This window comes from Talpa europaea (assembly GCF_964194135.1).
Source record: "Talpa europaea genome assembly, chromosome: 1".
Classification (NCBI taxonomy): domain Eukaryota; kingdom Metazoa; phylum Chordata; class Mammalia; order Eulipotyphla; family Talpidae; genus Talpa; species Talpa europaea.
The window spans coordinates 27,418,430-27,435,668 of NC_140073.1; the positions used below are offsets into that span (position 1 = coordinate 27,418,430).

A 17,239-nucleotide genomic window follows, 5' to 3' on the forward strand; every position below is an offset into this window, starting at 1 on the left:
TTTCATACAACAAAAGCAAGAATTAGCATACAGTATCTTTCAGGAAACTGCATGTCGACTCTAGCGACTATACCTTTCAGACCCCAACCTAGGTTTTGTCACCTGAAAATTAGTTGACTAATGAAATAATAACAAAGGAAAACAGAAAGAGACTGACATCAGACCTTTTAATCTGCACACAGGTAAGCTAGAACTGCTTCTTCAGGTGGAGAACAAAAAGGACTTTATTCCAGAATCACTTACCTAGACAAGATATAATTATTCTCAAGTATAGAAAGAAACTTGAGAAGATGCAGAATTTGAGAAATATATAACCTAAATTATTTTAGTGCCCCCACCCCAAAAAAAAAAAAAAAACCAGAACAGAGACACAAAGACAAGAATAAAATATAGTATCAAATGTTTATTTATCTAAGTGTGAGTAGATGATAATACTGCTTCTAGGGATACTCAATATAATAACTGTAAAAGAGATACTGAATAGAAACACTTTAAAATAAATTTATAATTAGTTATCAGTTTTCTCAACAGAATCAAGTAGTTGGGAATGGGAAAGTAAAATTGTCACAGAAGTCTAACGAAGGAAGGGAAAATAAGAAAGAAGGTGAAAGTGAAAACAGACTTAACTTCTTTCATTGGGCAGGAGACCAAATAAGAGACAAACAGATGTATGCATGTAAACAGATGGGTAGTTTGTTTTAAAACACATGAAACCAAATTAAGGGTCAGATAAAGATAAGCTTAATCTTTATTATCAACCACCAAATCACCCATAGTCCTCTACCATAATCCATTGCGCTTCCTTCCTTCTTTGACCTTACCTCTCCTGCCCTCCATCCCCTTTTCTAGATGCTTCAGTTCTATTGTCAGGTATACTAGTAATACCTGATGGAGGTATCCCAATATTACCTCAATGAAAAATAAATAAAAATTTAAAAAAATACAAAAATAAAATCTATTCTTTATGGATATATATATATATATGTTTGTGAATACAGGGAAACTGAAAGCAATATTTAATGAGTAGGTGGGGGGGACAGTAAATTGTCCAAGGAGGGCCTCCCTGGTGGCACAGGCAGTTGAGCGCAGTGCTGTGAAGCTGTCCACAGCCTCTGCAGTGCCCGGTTTGATACCTGCCAGCTGCGGAGCAACCCACACGGCACCGCAGACCTCTCCTGTCTTGCCCGCTGCTCCCCTCAGCAGTGTATTTCAGTCAGTCTGCCTGTTCTGTTCCCCACTCTGTCTTTGGTGAATCCTCTCACCCTCCTGCGCATCTGGCCTGTACCCTGGTTCTTGCATAAATAAACAAAAAAAACTTAAAATAATAAATTGTCCAAGGAGAAAAGAAATGAAATATACTGCACCTTGATCAAACCAGGAAATACAAGGAAAAGAAAAGTGTATAATCAACAGTGGAAATAAGCAATAGGTTCAAAGCAAGAGAGAATGAATAAAATCAAGTATACCAACCAATATTTCAAATATAAACAGATACATGTTTTCCCACTGAAAGAGACTTATATTGGATTAAAGTTAAGATATATACTTTTTAAGAAATAGGAATATTTAAGACAAAATAATAAAGTAACAAGCACAGTGATTCTAGGTAAGTTCAGATAAAAAAGATAGGAACAGTAGCAATATTAGTCAAGATAAAACTTCACATTAGAAGAATTAAAATGTTAAAGAAGTACAGAAGGTCAGGATATAGGCATAACATTAAATAAATGTAACTCATATTTATGCACAAACCATGCAGATTTTAATACAAAAACAAAACTATTAAAAATAAAATTGCAATTATAGTATAAGACAACATACATCTTTCTAAAAAATTAAGCAATATGGCAGACAAAAACAATCTTACTATAATCATGGTACTTCATTTAATAGAGGTTTTTAAGAACATAGAGTTTATAAAAATTGATTATATGCTTTGTCACATCTGCTCTGAGTCAACTTTGCTAAGCTACAACCTTGTTTTTCAGAACTCCTCTTTGTTTCCCAATTAAATCTGATGAAAAGAGGAATTTATACAAAGCTAGGGAAGCAACAGTCACTGTTTCTAAAGGACAATGTGTTTAGAAACAACAAGAGAATAACACAGGCACATTCTGGCTAGTTCTTCCTGGTACTGTGTCCAGCTCTTTTTCCTTATAGAAATACTATCCCACTGGCAGGTACACAGGTAGTAGATAACATTTCTGTCGAATGTTCCATTAGTAATCCATGGGCCTGCTCCAGTTTCTCTGACAAGCTCTGACTTGTCTGTCCTATGTGCTTCAGAAAGCAGACAGACAGTGAGTACTTTTCTCCGATCCTCCAACTTCCTTTTTTGGATGAATATTCTCCAAAAACTTTTACAATTGATTAAGTTCTTACTACAATAAATCCCTATTCTGTAATACTTGAAGTACTTTTCACTCTGCTTCCCTGATTCAACCTCAATTCATAAAAAGACAGAAAAGGAAAAAAAATAACAAAAAAAGAAAGTCTTTACAGACTAATTTTTCAAATCCTAATCTAAAAATCTATATAAATTAGTAATATTAAATGGGAAAAATAATTTATCTGGTAGTCAGGGAAATAAAAGTTAGACTAACAAGCTATATTGTTGTAAATTCTTCACATTAGCAAGAAATGGGATAGAGCCATGAAACCTATTTTTTATAAAGAATGTTGGAAAAGTAGTCTTTTTTATATTGCTTTGAAATTATGCAAACTGGGGTACAGGCCAGAGGGTGAGAGGATTCACAGGGGGTGAGAGGATTCACCAGAGACAGAGTGGGGAGCAGAAAAGGCGATCTACTGAAATACACTGCTGAGGGGAGCAGCGGGCAAGACAGGAGAGGTTTGCTGAGCCAAGCAGTCCAGCAGGGGGTCAAACTTATGCTGCAGTGGATGCAATAGCTTCACAATGTTGTCACTTAACCTCTTGTGCCACCAGGTAGGCCCTAGAGCCTATTTTATTTTTGTAAAGATTTATTTATTTATTTATACAAGCACTGGGTATAGTCAGAAGCGCAGAATTCATCAGAGAATTCATCAGAGCCAGAGCGGGGAGCAGAACAAGCAGACTGACGAAGTAAACTGTTGAGGGGAGCAGCAAGCACAGCAGGAAGGTCTGTGCGCCATGTGGGACCCTCTCTGGTGGCCAGGGATCGAACCAGCGCTGCAGAGGCTGCGCCGGGCACCTTTGCAACCCAGCGCTCAACTGCTGCACCACCAGGGAGGCACCCTAGAGCCTCTTTTAAACAATAATCCAACTCTTAGAAGTCTATCCTTCAACAAACAATCTTCTGTAGGACAGACTTCGAAGTCTATCCTAAAAACAAAGCAACCATAAAAATGACCCCTATGTTGGGATGTTTATCATTGGTCTTGGTAGCAAAAGAGTGGAAATAAAACTCTAGGAAAAAAAATCCCTAGCATTATGGTAAATTATAATTTTTCTACATGAAATCTATCCCATTTCTTGAACAGGGAGAAAATATATAGAAAGCTACATACTAGGTTGTTAACATGGTTGTGTGGGTTAATATAGCTGGGTGGAAGAAAAGATGAAAGAAAAAAGCCAAAAATGGGAAAAAGAAAAACGAAGTCTATATATTCAAAACCTTGTGCATTGCCACACTTATGCATTTATGTAATGTTATATATATGTATGGAAAAAATTAGGCATGGAAAATTCTCATAATCCTGTTCAACCTAACTTATCCACTAGATTTCTCTCTTGGCTTGGGTCAGGATATATTCCTTGATCCGCCTCACAAAAATACTTCCATTTGTTTTCCTTTTTGGGAATGTTCTTCACCTGCTATTCATCATCCAAGTTGTCCAAGACTCAACTGATGTGTCACCTCTTCCCACACACCAAGTCTCTTCTGAACTTCTTCATCCACACTAATTTAGCACTTAATTATATAGAATCATGGATTGTTCTCTCATTCCTTTATACTGATTAGTCATGTCTCCCCAACAACTAATCCTATTATAGTTTTCTATTTCTCTTAACAGATGCATCACCAAATTGTACTTTTAGTATATGATTGTTATGTATAATATAATGCCTGGCTTTTGGTTTCCAAACAGGAATCAGCTCACAAATTGTGCAGCCTTGACCTCAGAAATCTCGGTTAAAATGTGTGATGCGTTACATCCAAAGAGATATGCCTGCATACATGTTATTCTCTTAGCCTTAGTTCTAGTACTTGCAGGGATCATTTCTATAGTATGTTCTAGTATTTGTAAAATAGGTCTCTGATGCTTAATGTAAAACTGCAAAAAGGTCTCTGAAGATTAGTGTAAAAACAACCTAGAAAGAGTTCTGTTTTTAGAGCCAGCTAAAGGTGACTTTGAATCCAGATACTGTAACAGTTTTATTTGAAATGACACCTAGCAATTGTTTACTTGTCTCTGCATGCATTGATTTTGGTCTGTCAATAACTATGACAGTTATGTTAAAAAATACTAATGTTGACATACACACATTATTTATAATTTATATTATATATATACAATATGATATATAACAATATATGATGGTGTATATTATGTGTAATAATATTAATAAGTCTCTACCTTATACTTTCTTATACATTTCCTTTTTATTATGAAATAATCTATTGCACTATTTAATTTTACATAAAAACCTGACACTTTTTTATGAATGATAATTAAATGGCTTACATTTATACAGAAATTTATAAACTGTTTTATAATTTAACAATTCATCCAGGGCTCACGCAAAATGTGTTTTTGAAGTCTAATATTGTCTTTATTTTGATAAAATAGATATGAAACATAAAGTAATTAAGTTACTTTCCAAAGTCACACTTCTATTCTATGCCCCATCCTGACTCAATTTTGGTTCTGCTACTTCTGAAAACAATGTTCTTTTTCAGTCTCTCTTCATTTACTTTCTCACCTAGCTCAGTGCAACTTGCAAAGTAGATACATTACAATATCATGATAGATGAATAAATCAATGGCCATATGTCCTAATAAAGCAAGACCACTCCATTGCACACATTTTTTAAAACTGATCTGTTACCTTTCTCCTTTCATCCACAAAATAAATTGAGTAAGTGCTAAGACCAGTATTTTCTAGGTTATTATTTGGGAATGAAATGGTAAACAGGAATAGAAACTTCTTGCTTGTAACAATGATTTAATTACATTTTCTCACAAGAATTTAGAACAAAAAAAATATATTAAAAAATAGAAAAGTATATTCTTCTAGTAATAGAACAAAGTATATCCCTTTGATATTTAATTGTCTACAATGCCCAGGTGTATAACTATACTAAAAGAAGAGATAAAAATTAATAAATAAAGGGGAAAGCCTGGGCGAATATATCAGAAGAATGATGTGAATCTCTCCAGAGTTTCTAATTTGACTTTAATTAAGACAAGAAGTACTATCAGTCCTTAGTGTGGGAGGCAATTAGAGTTATGCCTCATACCAGTGATGCCTATATAGTAATCGTGGGTTTGGCTAATGATGGTCTTCAGAAGAACACATATAACAAAAGCAGACACTACTGTTTAAGGAGCTCAGATTGGTGTTACAATATATTACTGCATAAATTTCTTTCAATTCTACATTTTTACTATATTATATATTACTGCATAAATTTCTTTCAATTCTACATTTTAAAGACATGTTATTCTATAATTCATTTTATCAACAATGTTTTTGAGAGTCTACCATTTATCAACACTGTTTTAAGCACGTAGGATAGTAATCAATACAGAAAAAGAAAGTAAAATTTCCTTCTCCCACAGAGTTTACAATATGATGGAAGAAGACAGACAACAGGAAAATAACAAAAGATATAGTACATACAATAATTTCTGTAAATAAAAATAAGCTGGGTGGGGGAGAGGCATGCACTTTTAATATGATGACCAGGGAAGGTCTCACCGAACTAATGATATTTGAGCAAAATCCTCAAGCAGGTGAGGCAGGAAATTATACACATATCTGGAAGAAAACTGCTCCAGCACAAGCCACAACAATGTCATCAGCCCAGAAGTGATAAGAACTACAAGAAGGCCCTGTGGCCTATGGAAAAATTAGTTGGAGATGGGAGCAGAGGAGAGTTGCTGGTCATTTTAAGTAAGGTCTGTTTGGTATCAGAAGCCTTTAGAGGTATTTGAGCAGAGTGACATTCTCTGAGAGGGGCTTCATTTAGACCAGGGTACTAACAGTATAGATGACAAGAATCAGCTGGATTATGAATATCTTGTGAAGATAGTCATAGGTTGAGTTAACTGATCACATATGAGAAGTGATGAGTGAAGTATTCTGGAGACTATCAGGAATTTGACCAGAGTGACTGAAAGGATGAAATCCCAACGAAATCTATTGAGGTGAGGCTCATACACAGATAGAGGATGAACTATACTCCTGATATGTATATAATAGTATGGCAAATAAAACAAAACTTCATTAAAAATAAAAATAAAAGTTATGTGTAAGTTTGTATCAAATGGTCTGCACAGTGCCTTGCAGATTATTAATACTTACTGAGATGACCAAGTTATTCTATCATGTAACTACAATCCTTAAAATAACAAGTGGAGTAGGATCAAAACAAGGGTGGTTGGAATTGTTCAGGGCCTATAACCAAGATGAAAATGCGTACATTGTACAAAAATGAAAAATTATGTAAAAAATATATAAACTTTAAAAAAATTAGTTCATTCTGAGGAATATTTCTCAGAAGGGTGAGCTCCTTAATTCATTTTCTTTCTGGGATATGCTCAACAGGAGTTATTGGTATTTAGAAACAGAAATCAAAACATTCTGATAAACTGGAGCTCATTCTTTATCCTTGATTCCTTGATTAAATTGCACCACCATTTGTTACTGCCTTTGCAGATCAAGGTCATATTCTCAAAAAAAAAAAAAAAAAAAACAAGTGGCACAGAGGTTTTTGTAGCTAAATTCTGGTAGGTAAAACCTTTATAAGAAAATCCAATGTCACCAGAAGCTTTAGAGAAAACTAAATAAATCATTTATGTGAATACACTTGGTAAAGTTCATGATGAGCTTGTGTCAGACGTGATAATAATATGAATATGATATTGCAGATTCATGTTACATTTTCACACCCCACACAGACTCTGAAGATGCTACTCCATTATACTGAAGAACAAAATTGGTCTGAGTGGCAACTTTGAACTCACCTTCATTGTATTTGCCTTTGGCAGCCCACACACTCTTCTCAAGCCCACGATGAGATGAGCACAACTTTTGCAAGCCTGTGAGAAGGAACAAAAGAATAACAAAAAAAAAAAAAAATGCTTAGAAACTCAGTAGACCAGAAAGAGAGTAGAAAATTATCATGAAAAAGAACTTTTCATGTAGACTATAGCTGCTATAAAAATACTATTTAGTGTAGGTCAAATTAGTTATGAAGAAGTGTGTAGGAAGACACAACTTTCAGTAAATTGCATTAGAAACTAAGCAGGTGGGTAGGTTCTGTTTACTGTTATGCAAGCAGATTCAACTGTCATCTTTGAAAGAGCTTAGAATGGTTAGATTTTCCAATTACATTTTCCCTGTGTGAGTAAAATACTTTTTTAGTATTCTCTATTAAACCTAAAAAACACCTATTTTTATCTTTGGTCTGCTCTTCTTTGTAACTGTGCTAAAACATCAGAATTCCGTGACCGTGACCTCTACTTCCTTGCCTCTGGAATTTAGCTCTGTACCTAAAACACCTTGTCTATCCACCACACCAAGAAAAGTCTATGCCAGTAAGAGTCACCTCTTAACTCACTTCAAAGACAATTTTCCAAGGGACACCTCCATTTAGAACCATTTATTTTAATTATTTACTTCTGTAATTTATTCTATTTTTAATTGCCATAAAATTGCATTATAACATTCTATAAGTTTCAGGATTTCATCCCTGAGACTCCACACATATGTAATCTACACCAAGGCGAAACTGAAAAGTCCAAATTATCTTTCCTACACCATTGTCCCCTTTTCTCCGGTTTACCTACTCTCTTTGCCCCTTCCCTTCTTGTATAGTCCAAAATTTTATTTTTGTTTTATTTAGTTCATTTTTTTGTTTACTCTAACGACTACATAGCCTTCTTATTTTCTTATATTATTGTTAATTTTTGGATAATATTTGATTTCTCCCCTCAGGTGTAGTCCCTGCAGTTCTCCCCGCCCCATAACTTTTTTTTTTAAAAGATTTATTTATTTATTTATACAAGCACTGGGTACAGTCAGAAGCGTGGGAGGTTGAGAAAATTCACCAGAGCCAGAGTGGGGAACAGAACAGGCAGACTGATGAAATACACTGCTGAGGGGAGCAGCGGGCGGCAGGAGAGGTCTGTGTGCCATGTGGGACCCTCGCCCGTGGCCAGGGATCGAACTGGTGCTGCAGAGGCTGCAGGCAGCTTCACAGCCCAGTGCTCAACTGCTGCACCACCGGGGAGGCCCAGCCCCATAACTTCTATGACCCATCTCCACAGTCTGTTGTGATCTTCCGTCACTTGTCTTAACCCCTCTCCCTCTCTCTGCGCTGCTAAATGCCTGAGACCTGTCGTCAACTTGCAGGATTTGTCTTTTTCCTGACCTTTGTTCAATTTCTCTATATTCCACGTATAAAACAGTGTCAGAAATCTTATAAGTGAAAGAGGTGAGACTTGTCAGTGTTGCTCACAACTACTCACTGATTCTATAAACAATGATCTCTAAACCAGAACAAGTCATACACCATCAGTGCTGAAACATAACCTATGATTGTTTTGTCTTGATTAGCATCAAAGTTGTTCGTATGTGACAATGTGGTATTTTTTTTTTTGTGTTTTTCAAAGAACTAATGAGTCATACTAATGAATCAGTTAAGAATAAAAGTGAACCATGACTAATTGTGTGGCCTTGGGGAGTTCACTTTTCCTTAATTTGTCTCTGTAAAATGTAGGGATTGAGTGGATGATGGAAAGTCCTTTCTCCCCTGAAAAAAAGATTAGTTCCTAAATTATTGAACTGGGATAATATATTTTTAATCAAATATTCTGCAATCTGAGTTTTCATACAGTTGTTATATAGACATGGATAGAAGTATGGCTGATGTCATATGATATGGGATATGTAATACGTAATATGATAAAACATTAAGGATTAGATTTTTAAGTGAAATAGATTTTCTAAAAAAGAACATTTGTGGGAGGTTTAAAGACAAATATAGATGTGCCATGTGGGGAAATAAATACAAAACTTTATGAAACATAAGGCGGCAAAAGCTCTGCAGCTAAGGCAGGGAACTTTAGGAAGTGGGGAAAGAATTTTAGCTGGTTTAGCTCAAAGAAAGTTATATGTGTTTGAATGAATGTGTATTTTTGGTGTGTGTTGTGTTCAATTGTTACATGGACGTATGAAGACCGCATATAGAAAGTAAAGGCTTTGAAGCACCCAGGAAACAAGCCCACAAAGTGGGTACTTTGTTGATGTTGCTTGGTTAGTTGGACCAACTCTGTCCGCAGCAACTCCAGGTCTCAGCCAACTACCCCAGATGGCAGTAGAGTCAGGTACATCATCAGGCTACCAGAAATTTCACATTTATGGGAGCCAAATAAGTATACATTGGAGCATATTCTCTGATTAAAATCCACTAAAATTAAATATTAACTATAAAATTTAATCTGAAGGGTGTGATCCTAAACCTCTAAGTTGTACACAATGTTGCAATACTACTTCAATTAAAAAAATCAACAACATTCTGAAAGTGGTAATCAAGATAACTACAGAGTGCAGTATTTCTTAACATATATAAGGACACTTTCATTAAAAGTGAGTATTATCACTCTTGATTAACACAAATTTAAACAAAATTCTATCAGACTGCTAATATTTCCAAAATCAACTGATAGCAGCCAGGGTGGATAATGTGCAGAGAAATCTGTGCTGTCAGGACTCTCAACTGTTGAGAGGACTCTCAACTGGCAAATCCCTTTCAGAGGGTGTTTGAGAGTAAATTAAAAACATAAGAACACACATTCATTTTAAATCAACAATTCTACTTCTGAGAATCTCTTTTACTGAAATACAAGAACAAAGAAAGACAAAAGATATCTGCACAATATTTACTGCCAAACTGTACACAACAGTGAAAATCTAAAAACAAAAATTTGTATGTCAAAAATTTATAATCACATGAAGACATTAAATGAATGAGATGAATTTACATGTATTTTTATATGAAAATATAATATTCATAGCAAAAAATAAAATTTTAAAACTATTACATTATGACCCTTAGCTGCAATCCATCCTTTTGTATATCTTTACCTGTATTATGTAAGTTGTAAAAATTAAGGAAGAATGTATACATGAACCTATAATGGTGATTTCTATGCATGGCTTTGGGAGGTAATGGAGAAAATTATACTTCATTAAATACATATAATCATATATAATTTTATAGTAAGTATTTGCCATTTGAGAAAATTAATTTTGAATAAAAATAACATGAATTTAATGGGTAAAAGGGATGGATGTTACAATGCTGCTCATTAGTCACTATGTTATAAATGAATCCTAAACATTAAAGTATTATGTAGAAATTAATATACATTGACAATTGCCACATGCACTTAATCTACTATTTTAAGAGATAACTTTAATTCACTAAAAAAAGTCTAAATGAAAGTTTGTTCTCTTCTGAAAGCAAACAAAATATGAAAAAATTATATGAATACTAAAAATATTACTACTAATAAATAAGAACAAAATGATATTATTCAACTAGCATGGTATAAAAGCTAAAATGTATAGTATTTAATATTTGTGAGGGTTTGATCATAAAGGCACTCATATATTTGTAGTGATAATTTTTGAATGGTTTCATCATAAATTCATATGTGAATAATATATACGTTCAACAAAAGGTGAGTATTACAGAATATTAAAATTGTTAATCTCCAGGTAACATTTTCAATGTTTTTTTCCTTCTCTGAACTTTAAATATATTCCAGTACTGTGTGCTTTATATGTGTTACTTCTATAACAAAGCAAATACAAAGAGAATTTTGAAAGTTGTATTTGTTTAAGGTCCTTAGCTTATTCTTTAGAAGTACTTAGACTAGTGATTTTTGTTTTCAAATTGACTTTTGGACTTTAATAACCCCTATGTGAAGGAGCCTTTCTCCTCACTTCTCCAAAGATCAAGACAAAATTCAGTTCACATATGAGGAATTATGTGAGGTAGCAACCATGTAATCACTGGCAGACTGGCGGATCTTGGCAGGTGCCTTCACAGCCTCTGCCCGGTAGTTGGGGCTTATCAGGGATGAATCACCAGTCTCTTTCCCACTTTGTAATTTGTGATATTAATCACTCTTCACCACTTTTAACCATGACAAATTTCCAAACAGATATGGGCTTATCCAGATTATGGGGCTTAGACATGAGTTAAGAAGACAAAGGCTTATCTCAAGCTCACCTTGAGTCTAATTCTTTCCTTTGAGACTACACTAATAGGGAAAAAAATAAGTCAACATTATAAGGTATTTTATCGACTTTGAAACTATATATGCACAAGCATCTTTTGCCTGAACCTTTCATTCATTACATGGTAGCTACAAACCCACTTATTTCCAGTTTTCTAGCATATTCCCCCTTTTCTCATGCTTATAAATTCATAGAGACAGAATAAATATTAGATTCTCTTGTCTAGTGATTTTAAAACTGCAGTCCTTGCAACACTTGGAATCTGTCAGCTATCTCAAAGAAACATAGGAAGGTGGGAGGGTGTTGAGAAAGGGACCAAATGAACCACTCTAGCTCTGATTATATTTTTAAAATTTTCACTTTCATTTCTCATACAGCCTGAATGCTGTTTCTTTAAAAATATTTCAGTCACTTACCAAACCCATTTTACTCATTTAGTAGTTAAGAAACTAACATACAAGTATATTTAGTTACTTAACCAAGGTTAAGAGATCAGGCAAAAATCCAGGTCCCTAGATTTTTAATTACAAAAAATAATTCGAAAACTAATGACAATTGTAGCCTACTGTAGATCCCGATTTTCCACTGGGTTGTTATAGCTTATGAAACTAACATTACAAACAAGCAATTAAAAAAATAAAGAGGTAACCAGGCAACTGTAGTGCCATTTTCCTAGCAATAATTAGAGCGATATTGTGCAGGAATAAGGTTACCTTTGTTTCAGCAGAGCTGTTGCATATTTAGGAGAAAATAGGTTGAGCATCTGCTGGGAATTAGCATAGACCTTTTCCCTTACACCTGTTCTGAGGATAAATATAATGAAAGCTCTTAGCAGTTTGTTCCTATGTGGTTGCCAAAATCTGAGCAAGTAGCACCCTCTGGTCATATCATAAGATAAGGCTAAGTCTGATCTATGATGTGTCTCTAAAGAAAACAAGTAAGGTGAAGTTTGATGGGAAATTCTATGAGTGGAATGGTAAGCAACTCTGTTAAGTACACACTGGGCCAATTCTTCTTTCCTTCCTTAAAATAGTTGATTTCTGTTATAGTGTGAGTCAGTGATGTGGTTTTTGCATATGGCTATCCAGTTTTCCCAGCATTTATTGAAGGGCTTCCCTTCTTCCAATGTATACTCTTGGCATCTTTGTCAAAGATTAACTCTGAATTTTTTTTTATTTGTGTGTATGTATATGTAAAAATACTTCAATTTTTGAACATCACTTTTGTTAATATTTACCTATACATTTTAATGACCATGTTGATGAAAAAAAAGAAAATCCACTGTTCTCAAAAATATATTTTTAGATATCTGAAGTTATCACTCAAATATATTTCCCAATATTAATGCACTAAAATAAATATCTTCCTGTAAGTAGTACTATACTATGATGGGTAAATTTTTATCTCTCTGCTTACTTTTTAACTATTTTACCCAATTTTCCATTCCCTGAGACTACTTGTCAAAATTTGAATTATATTAAACTAGAGTTTTCTATTCAAAGATGCTATGCATAAACTTCTTTATCTTTTTTTAATCTGTATTTCTTTGCTTTGCTTCACAACATAAGTGAAAAGCCCTAAGAAACCACTTAAATGATGAAATTGCTTTGAGAAAATCCCTTATCATCAGTAAAAAAAAATTGATCTGCAAAAAAGCTATACATACATTTTGACAGGTGAAATATAGTTATTTAATAAGAATATGGAGAAGTTTTAATAAACGGAGCCCACCAAAATGTCTAAGAAAAATCCAAGTCTGTAGGAGTGCTTATCTTAAAATGGGAAGAGAAAGAAGGTATTTCTAATATAGATGGAAAATATTAGGTGTAATTATTTTAGCAGTAATGTGAACACCATAAATATGTATATGTCCACGTAAATAAATGCAAAATGTGTGTGCACACACACACAAAGTTATAAATTTAGTAAAAGTACATTACAGAAACACAGCCCCTTTTTCTAGCCATATAGATTTGTTTCTCTGGGTTCCATGCTGCTTCATTGTGTACTGTTTTTCCCTGTCCTATTTTCAGTGGCTATTATCGTCACTACATGCCAGCAACAGAATTGATGTGTGTTATCATGAAAATATACATTCACCGTATTTTGGAAGACAGATAAACAATTTCATTTGAGTATCGATGTGTTTGCAAACAGCGCTCTGACATTTGAGTTGGACATTCCTAGAATATTCAGTAGTGCCCTGCCTTTGCTATTTTAGCATACGCCTTCCTGAATTTTCCTGTCAGCATTTGCATGTCTCTTCTTGAAGAGTTTCTCTCACCATCTGTGTCTGTTCATATGAAAGACAGGCTAGCAGTTCTATGAATTACATTTCCTGGGAATGTCCCTCAACCAGTGAGTAACAAACACTGTTAAATATGGGTATGAATCTGAGGCATGCATGTTATGTCATTTCCAAATCACCCAGGATTTCCAACAGGACTAAGCTACTGACACCCTCAAAGGTAATTCAATTACTTTATTGGTTTCCTCTATTCCCTATTTTATATCCTCACTTCTCTACCCTCATTTCCTGGAGTCATCTCCCAAATGAATTATAAAAATAAAAACCTGCCTGGGAAGTTTACTAATCTGTCTCTCAAAAACATGTGACCATGTTTTCGCAAGCACCAAGATCTAGATAAATAAGTCACTAAATCTCTACCTTATTTGAAGCAGAAATAATACGTATTTTTTTCTATGTTAAAACAGATCAAGAAGGAAAGAAACACAACTACTAATCACTTCTTCAAATACCTGTGCTCTAGGCACCATCCAAGTATAGAGATTTAGCCCTGACATCAGAATTTACTAACCAATTTAGATGGTTTAAGGAAGTACCCATTCAGAATATTGATCAAGAGAGTTGACTTTTTTTCATATACAAATGATATATTACTAACCTCTCATCCTCAGCTGACATTGTTTGTAAATGTATTAATTTTTTTTAAGATTTATTTATTTATTTATATAAGCACTGGGTACAGTCAGAAGCACAGGAGGGTGACAGAATTCACCAGAGCGGGGAACAGAACAGGCCGACTAATGAAATACACTGCTGAGGGGAGCAGAGGGCACAGCAGGAGAGGTCTGCATGCTAGCTATATGGGATCCTCTCTGGCAGCCAGGGATCGAACCAGTGCTGCAGAGAGTGCGGGCAGCTTTGCAGCCTGGCGCTCAACCGCTGTGCCACTGGGGAGGCCCTGTAAATGGTAATTTAACTCATTCTTTTCACTAATAGCTAAACTATTATTGTGTTACAGTACAGCTAATGCATTCTTCTGGGTTACAAATAATAACCTAAATAGTTCTCTAGGATCAAATCCTTCTTAATCCATGCTGCATCTAGCCAGTGACAGGATTTAATACTTATATTAAATTAAATCTTAATATTTATAATTTAATATTTATTTCTGACTCCTATAATTTAATATTTATATCTAACCCCTATCATGTTTAGGATAGGGACCCTGTTCAGTTTTTTTGCCCTGCCATGCCTGAGATCATGTTCCTGGTCTTGGAAGCTTGGTGGAATTCCCTATCTCTCAGCATCTCAACAGTTCCAAGTAGTTGGGAGTGGGAAAATAAAATTGTCACAGAAGTGCAATGAGGGACAGGAAAACAAGAAAGAAATGTGGAAAGTGAAATAAGGGCCAAATAAGAGACAAACAGATGTATGCAGGTTAACAGACAGGCAGTTTGTTTTAAAACCTATGAAACCAAAGTAAGAGTCAGATAAAGATAAGCTTAAAAATCTAGCCTTTAAATCTCTGAAAGCATTTTAGGGATGTTTAACAAATGGAAACACACTCAAGAAAATTCAGTGAATCTCATTAACAACATTGGGAGTATATATATGGCATTTGAGCCCAGGCCACGCCTTTTTCAGGTCTCTCCACAAAACAAAACAAAACTCAGTGTGGTGGAAACTCTACACCAAGCAGGTGCAGCCAATAACTCAGGGTTGACTCTGCAAACCCTCCCAGTCTAGAGCTACCATAACTCCTTGGAAGGATAGGATGCCAAAATGCTTCCTCCGCCAAAGTTTTGTGTTGGAAAAAAAATTCTATTCTAGGCAAGAATCTGAGAGAGATAGAATTCCACCCAGTACCCACTCTCATCCAAAGCTCAAGGGTTTTGGTGCAGTAATGGTGGGGGGGCGGGGAGAAGGGGGCTTTGAAAGAACAGAATCAAGAAGCAATGGCAGACAATCAATTTGGAAGAAGGACATATCCCCTGCACATAGGCCATAAAAATTTTAAAGGTTAAAATACTGCTTTACTTAATTCTCCAGTGACTTCTCATTGAAATTAGGAAAAAATTGCTTATGCTGGATTGCAAAGACTAATCACGCTTGTCTCTCTGATATCATCTCCCACTACTCTCCTTTACTGAGCTGCACCCATATGACCTTTCTGATTTCCCTGGAGCACATCAAATTCATTCCTGCCCCAGAGTCATTGTTCTTGTTGTGCCCTGTACCTAGAATGTTCTAGTTCTTCACTGATCAACTCTTTCTCCTTATCCAGTTCTCTGTGTAATTATTTCCTCAAGAGGGGCTCTCACTAACCAAACTCAATAAAATTGCTTCCTCCCAGTTAATACTCTTTATGCCTTAAACCTGCTTTACTTCATTTGTAGCATTTATCAACACCTAAAATGATTTTTTATATTGGTTACTTATTTGTCCCCTGTTAAAAGCAGCATTTCCAAAAAAGAGACCTAAAGTATATGTATGTTTCACCACTATATTCCTAAGGCTTGAAGCATTGCCTGACAAATAACAGACACTCCGAAGTTGTTGAATGAATGCAATGTGCAATAGGGTAAAGTACTTCTATTTAGAATCTAGTATCTCTGAATTTTTTATTATTAAACTTTGGCTAGGCTTAAATCTATCAGAAAAAAAAATGTGCTAAGTTATAATAAACTTGATGCCTGGATACTGGACTTAACCCCCTTCCTAGAGTTTTTCTCAGAAGTTCATATTTGCAGGTAAATAGTTAATATAGATTTATTCATAAAACCATGAATTTTTCCAGTTTAATAATGTAGTGTTGATTATCTATAGTTGGCAAAGCCACATTCCTCTCTCCTCCTATGGAGCTGCTTTCTAGGCATGATGCAGCCCTAAAGAGGGACTTGGTATTCTAGAGATGTGTTCTTGCCATTGCTCCAGGCATACACTGGCCAGTGAAACTGGCCTGAAATTGGAAGGAGGACAGAGGACAGGGCAAATGCACCTACCTACCCACCCTCGTTTGTGTTATCATTTAAGCTAGAATAAATTATTCTGGGTTTATTAGAAAAAAATATATATAGCTAGGAAACTCCTTCCCATCCGTAAACAAAAAGATGACAACTGAAGAGGCCAAATTTGTATTTCCTCCTTAAGATACCTTCTTAGCATCTTCTTTAACTAACAGAAAACTTACTTTTACTGAAGTCTACTCTCATAGGGTCCATTTGTGTCTTTCTGAGTGAGCATTCTCAAATGTCAGTGATAATAGGTAGCCACCAAGTAAATTAGTACTTCTTGATCTTAAAAGCTAGTTAGGAAAGAAAGCAGTGATGATTTCCTTTCAAAACTGACTACCCTGTCATACATGTTTACATCCAGCTCACCTGGAGTCTGTTATCAAGCTCCCTCTCAGGTTGCTTCTGCCTCTGTGCCCTTTTCTCAGGGGCACCTACCTAGCAGTTTGATTTCAAAGCTGTATAAAACAGTAGTTAGGAGCGAAGGCTTAGAAATATCTG

At 35.1% G+C, this 17,239-nt stretch overlaps 1 protein-coding gene across 2 annotated transcripts in view; it reads right to left on the reverse strand.

Moving 5' to 3' along the window:
- ANO3 (anoctamin 3) overlaps positions 1-17,239 on the reverse strand; it is a gene marked incomplete at both ends in the record, with an annotated part of 255,438 nt that overhangs the window by 184,003 nt on the left and 54,196 nt on the right. Inside the window, one exon of one of the 2 annotated variants that reach the window (XM_084254785.1) lies at positions 7,195-7,269. The exons of the other annotated variant lie outside the window; for it this stretch is intronic. Coding sequence (XP_084110911.1) covers positions 7,195-7,269 — 75 coding nt within the window. The remainder of the gene's footprint in view (positions 1-7,194; positions 7,270-17,239) is intronic. 2 annotated transcript variants of the gene reach the window in all.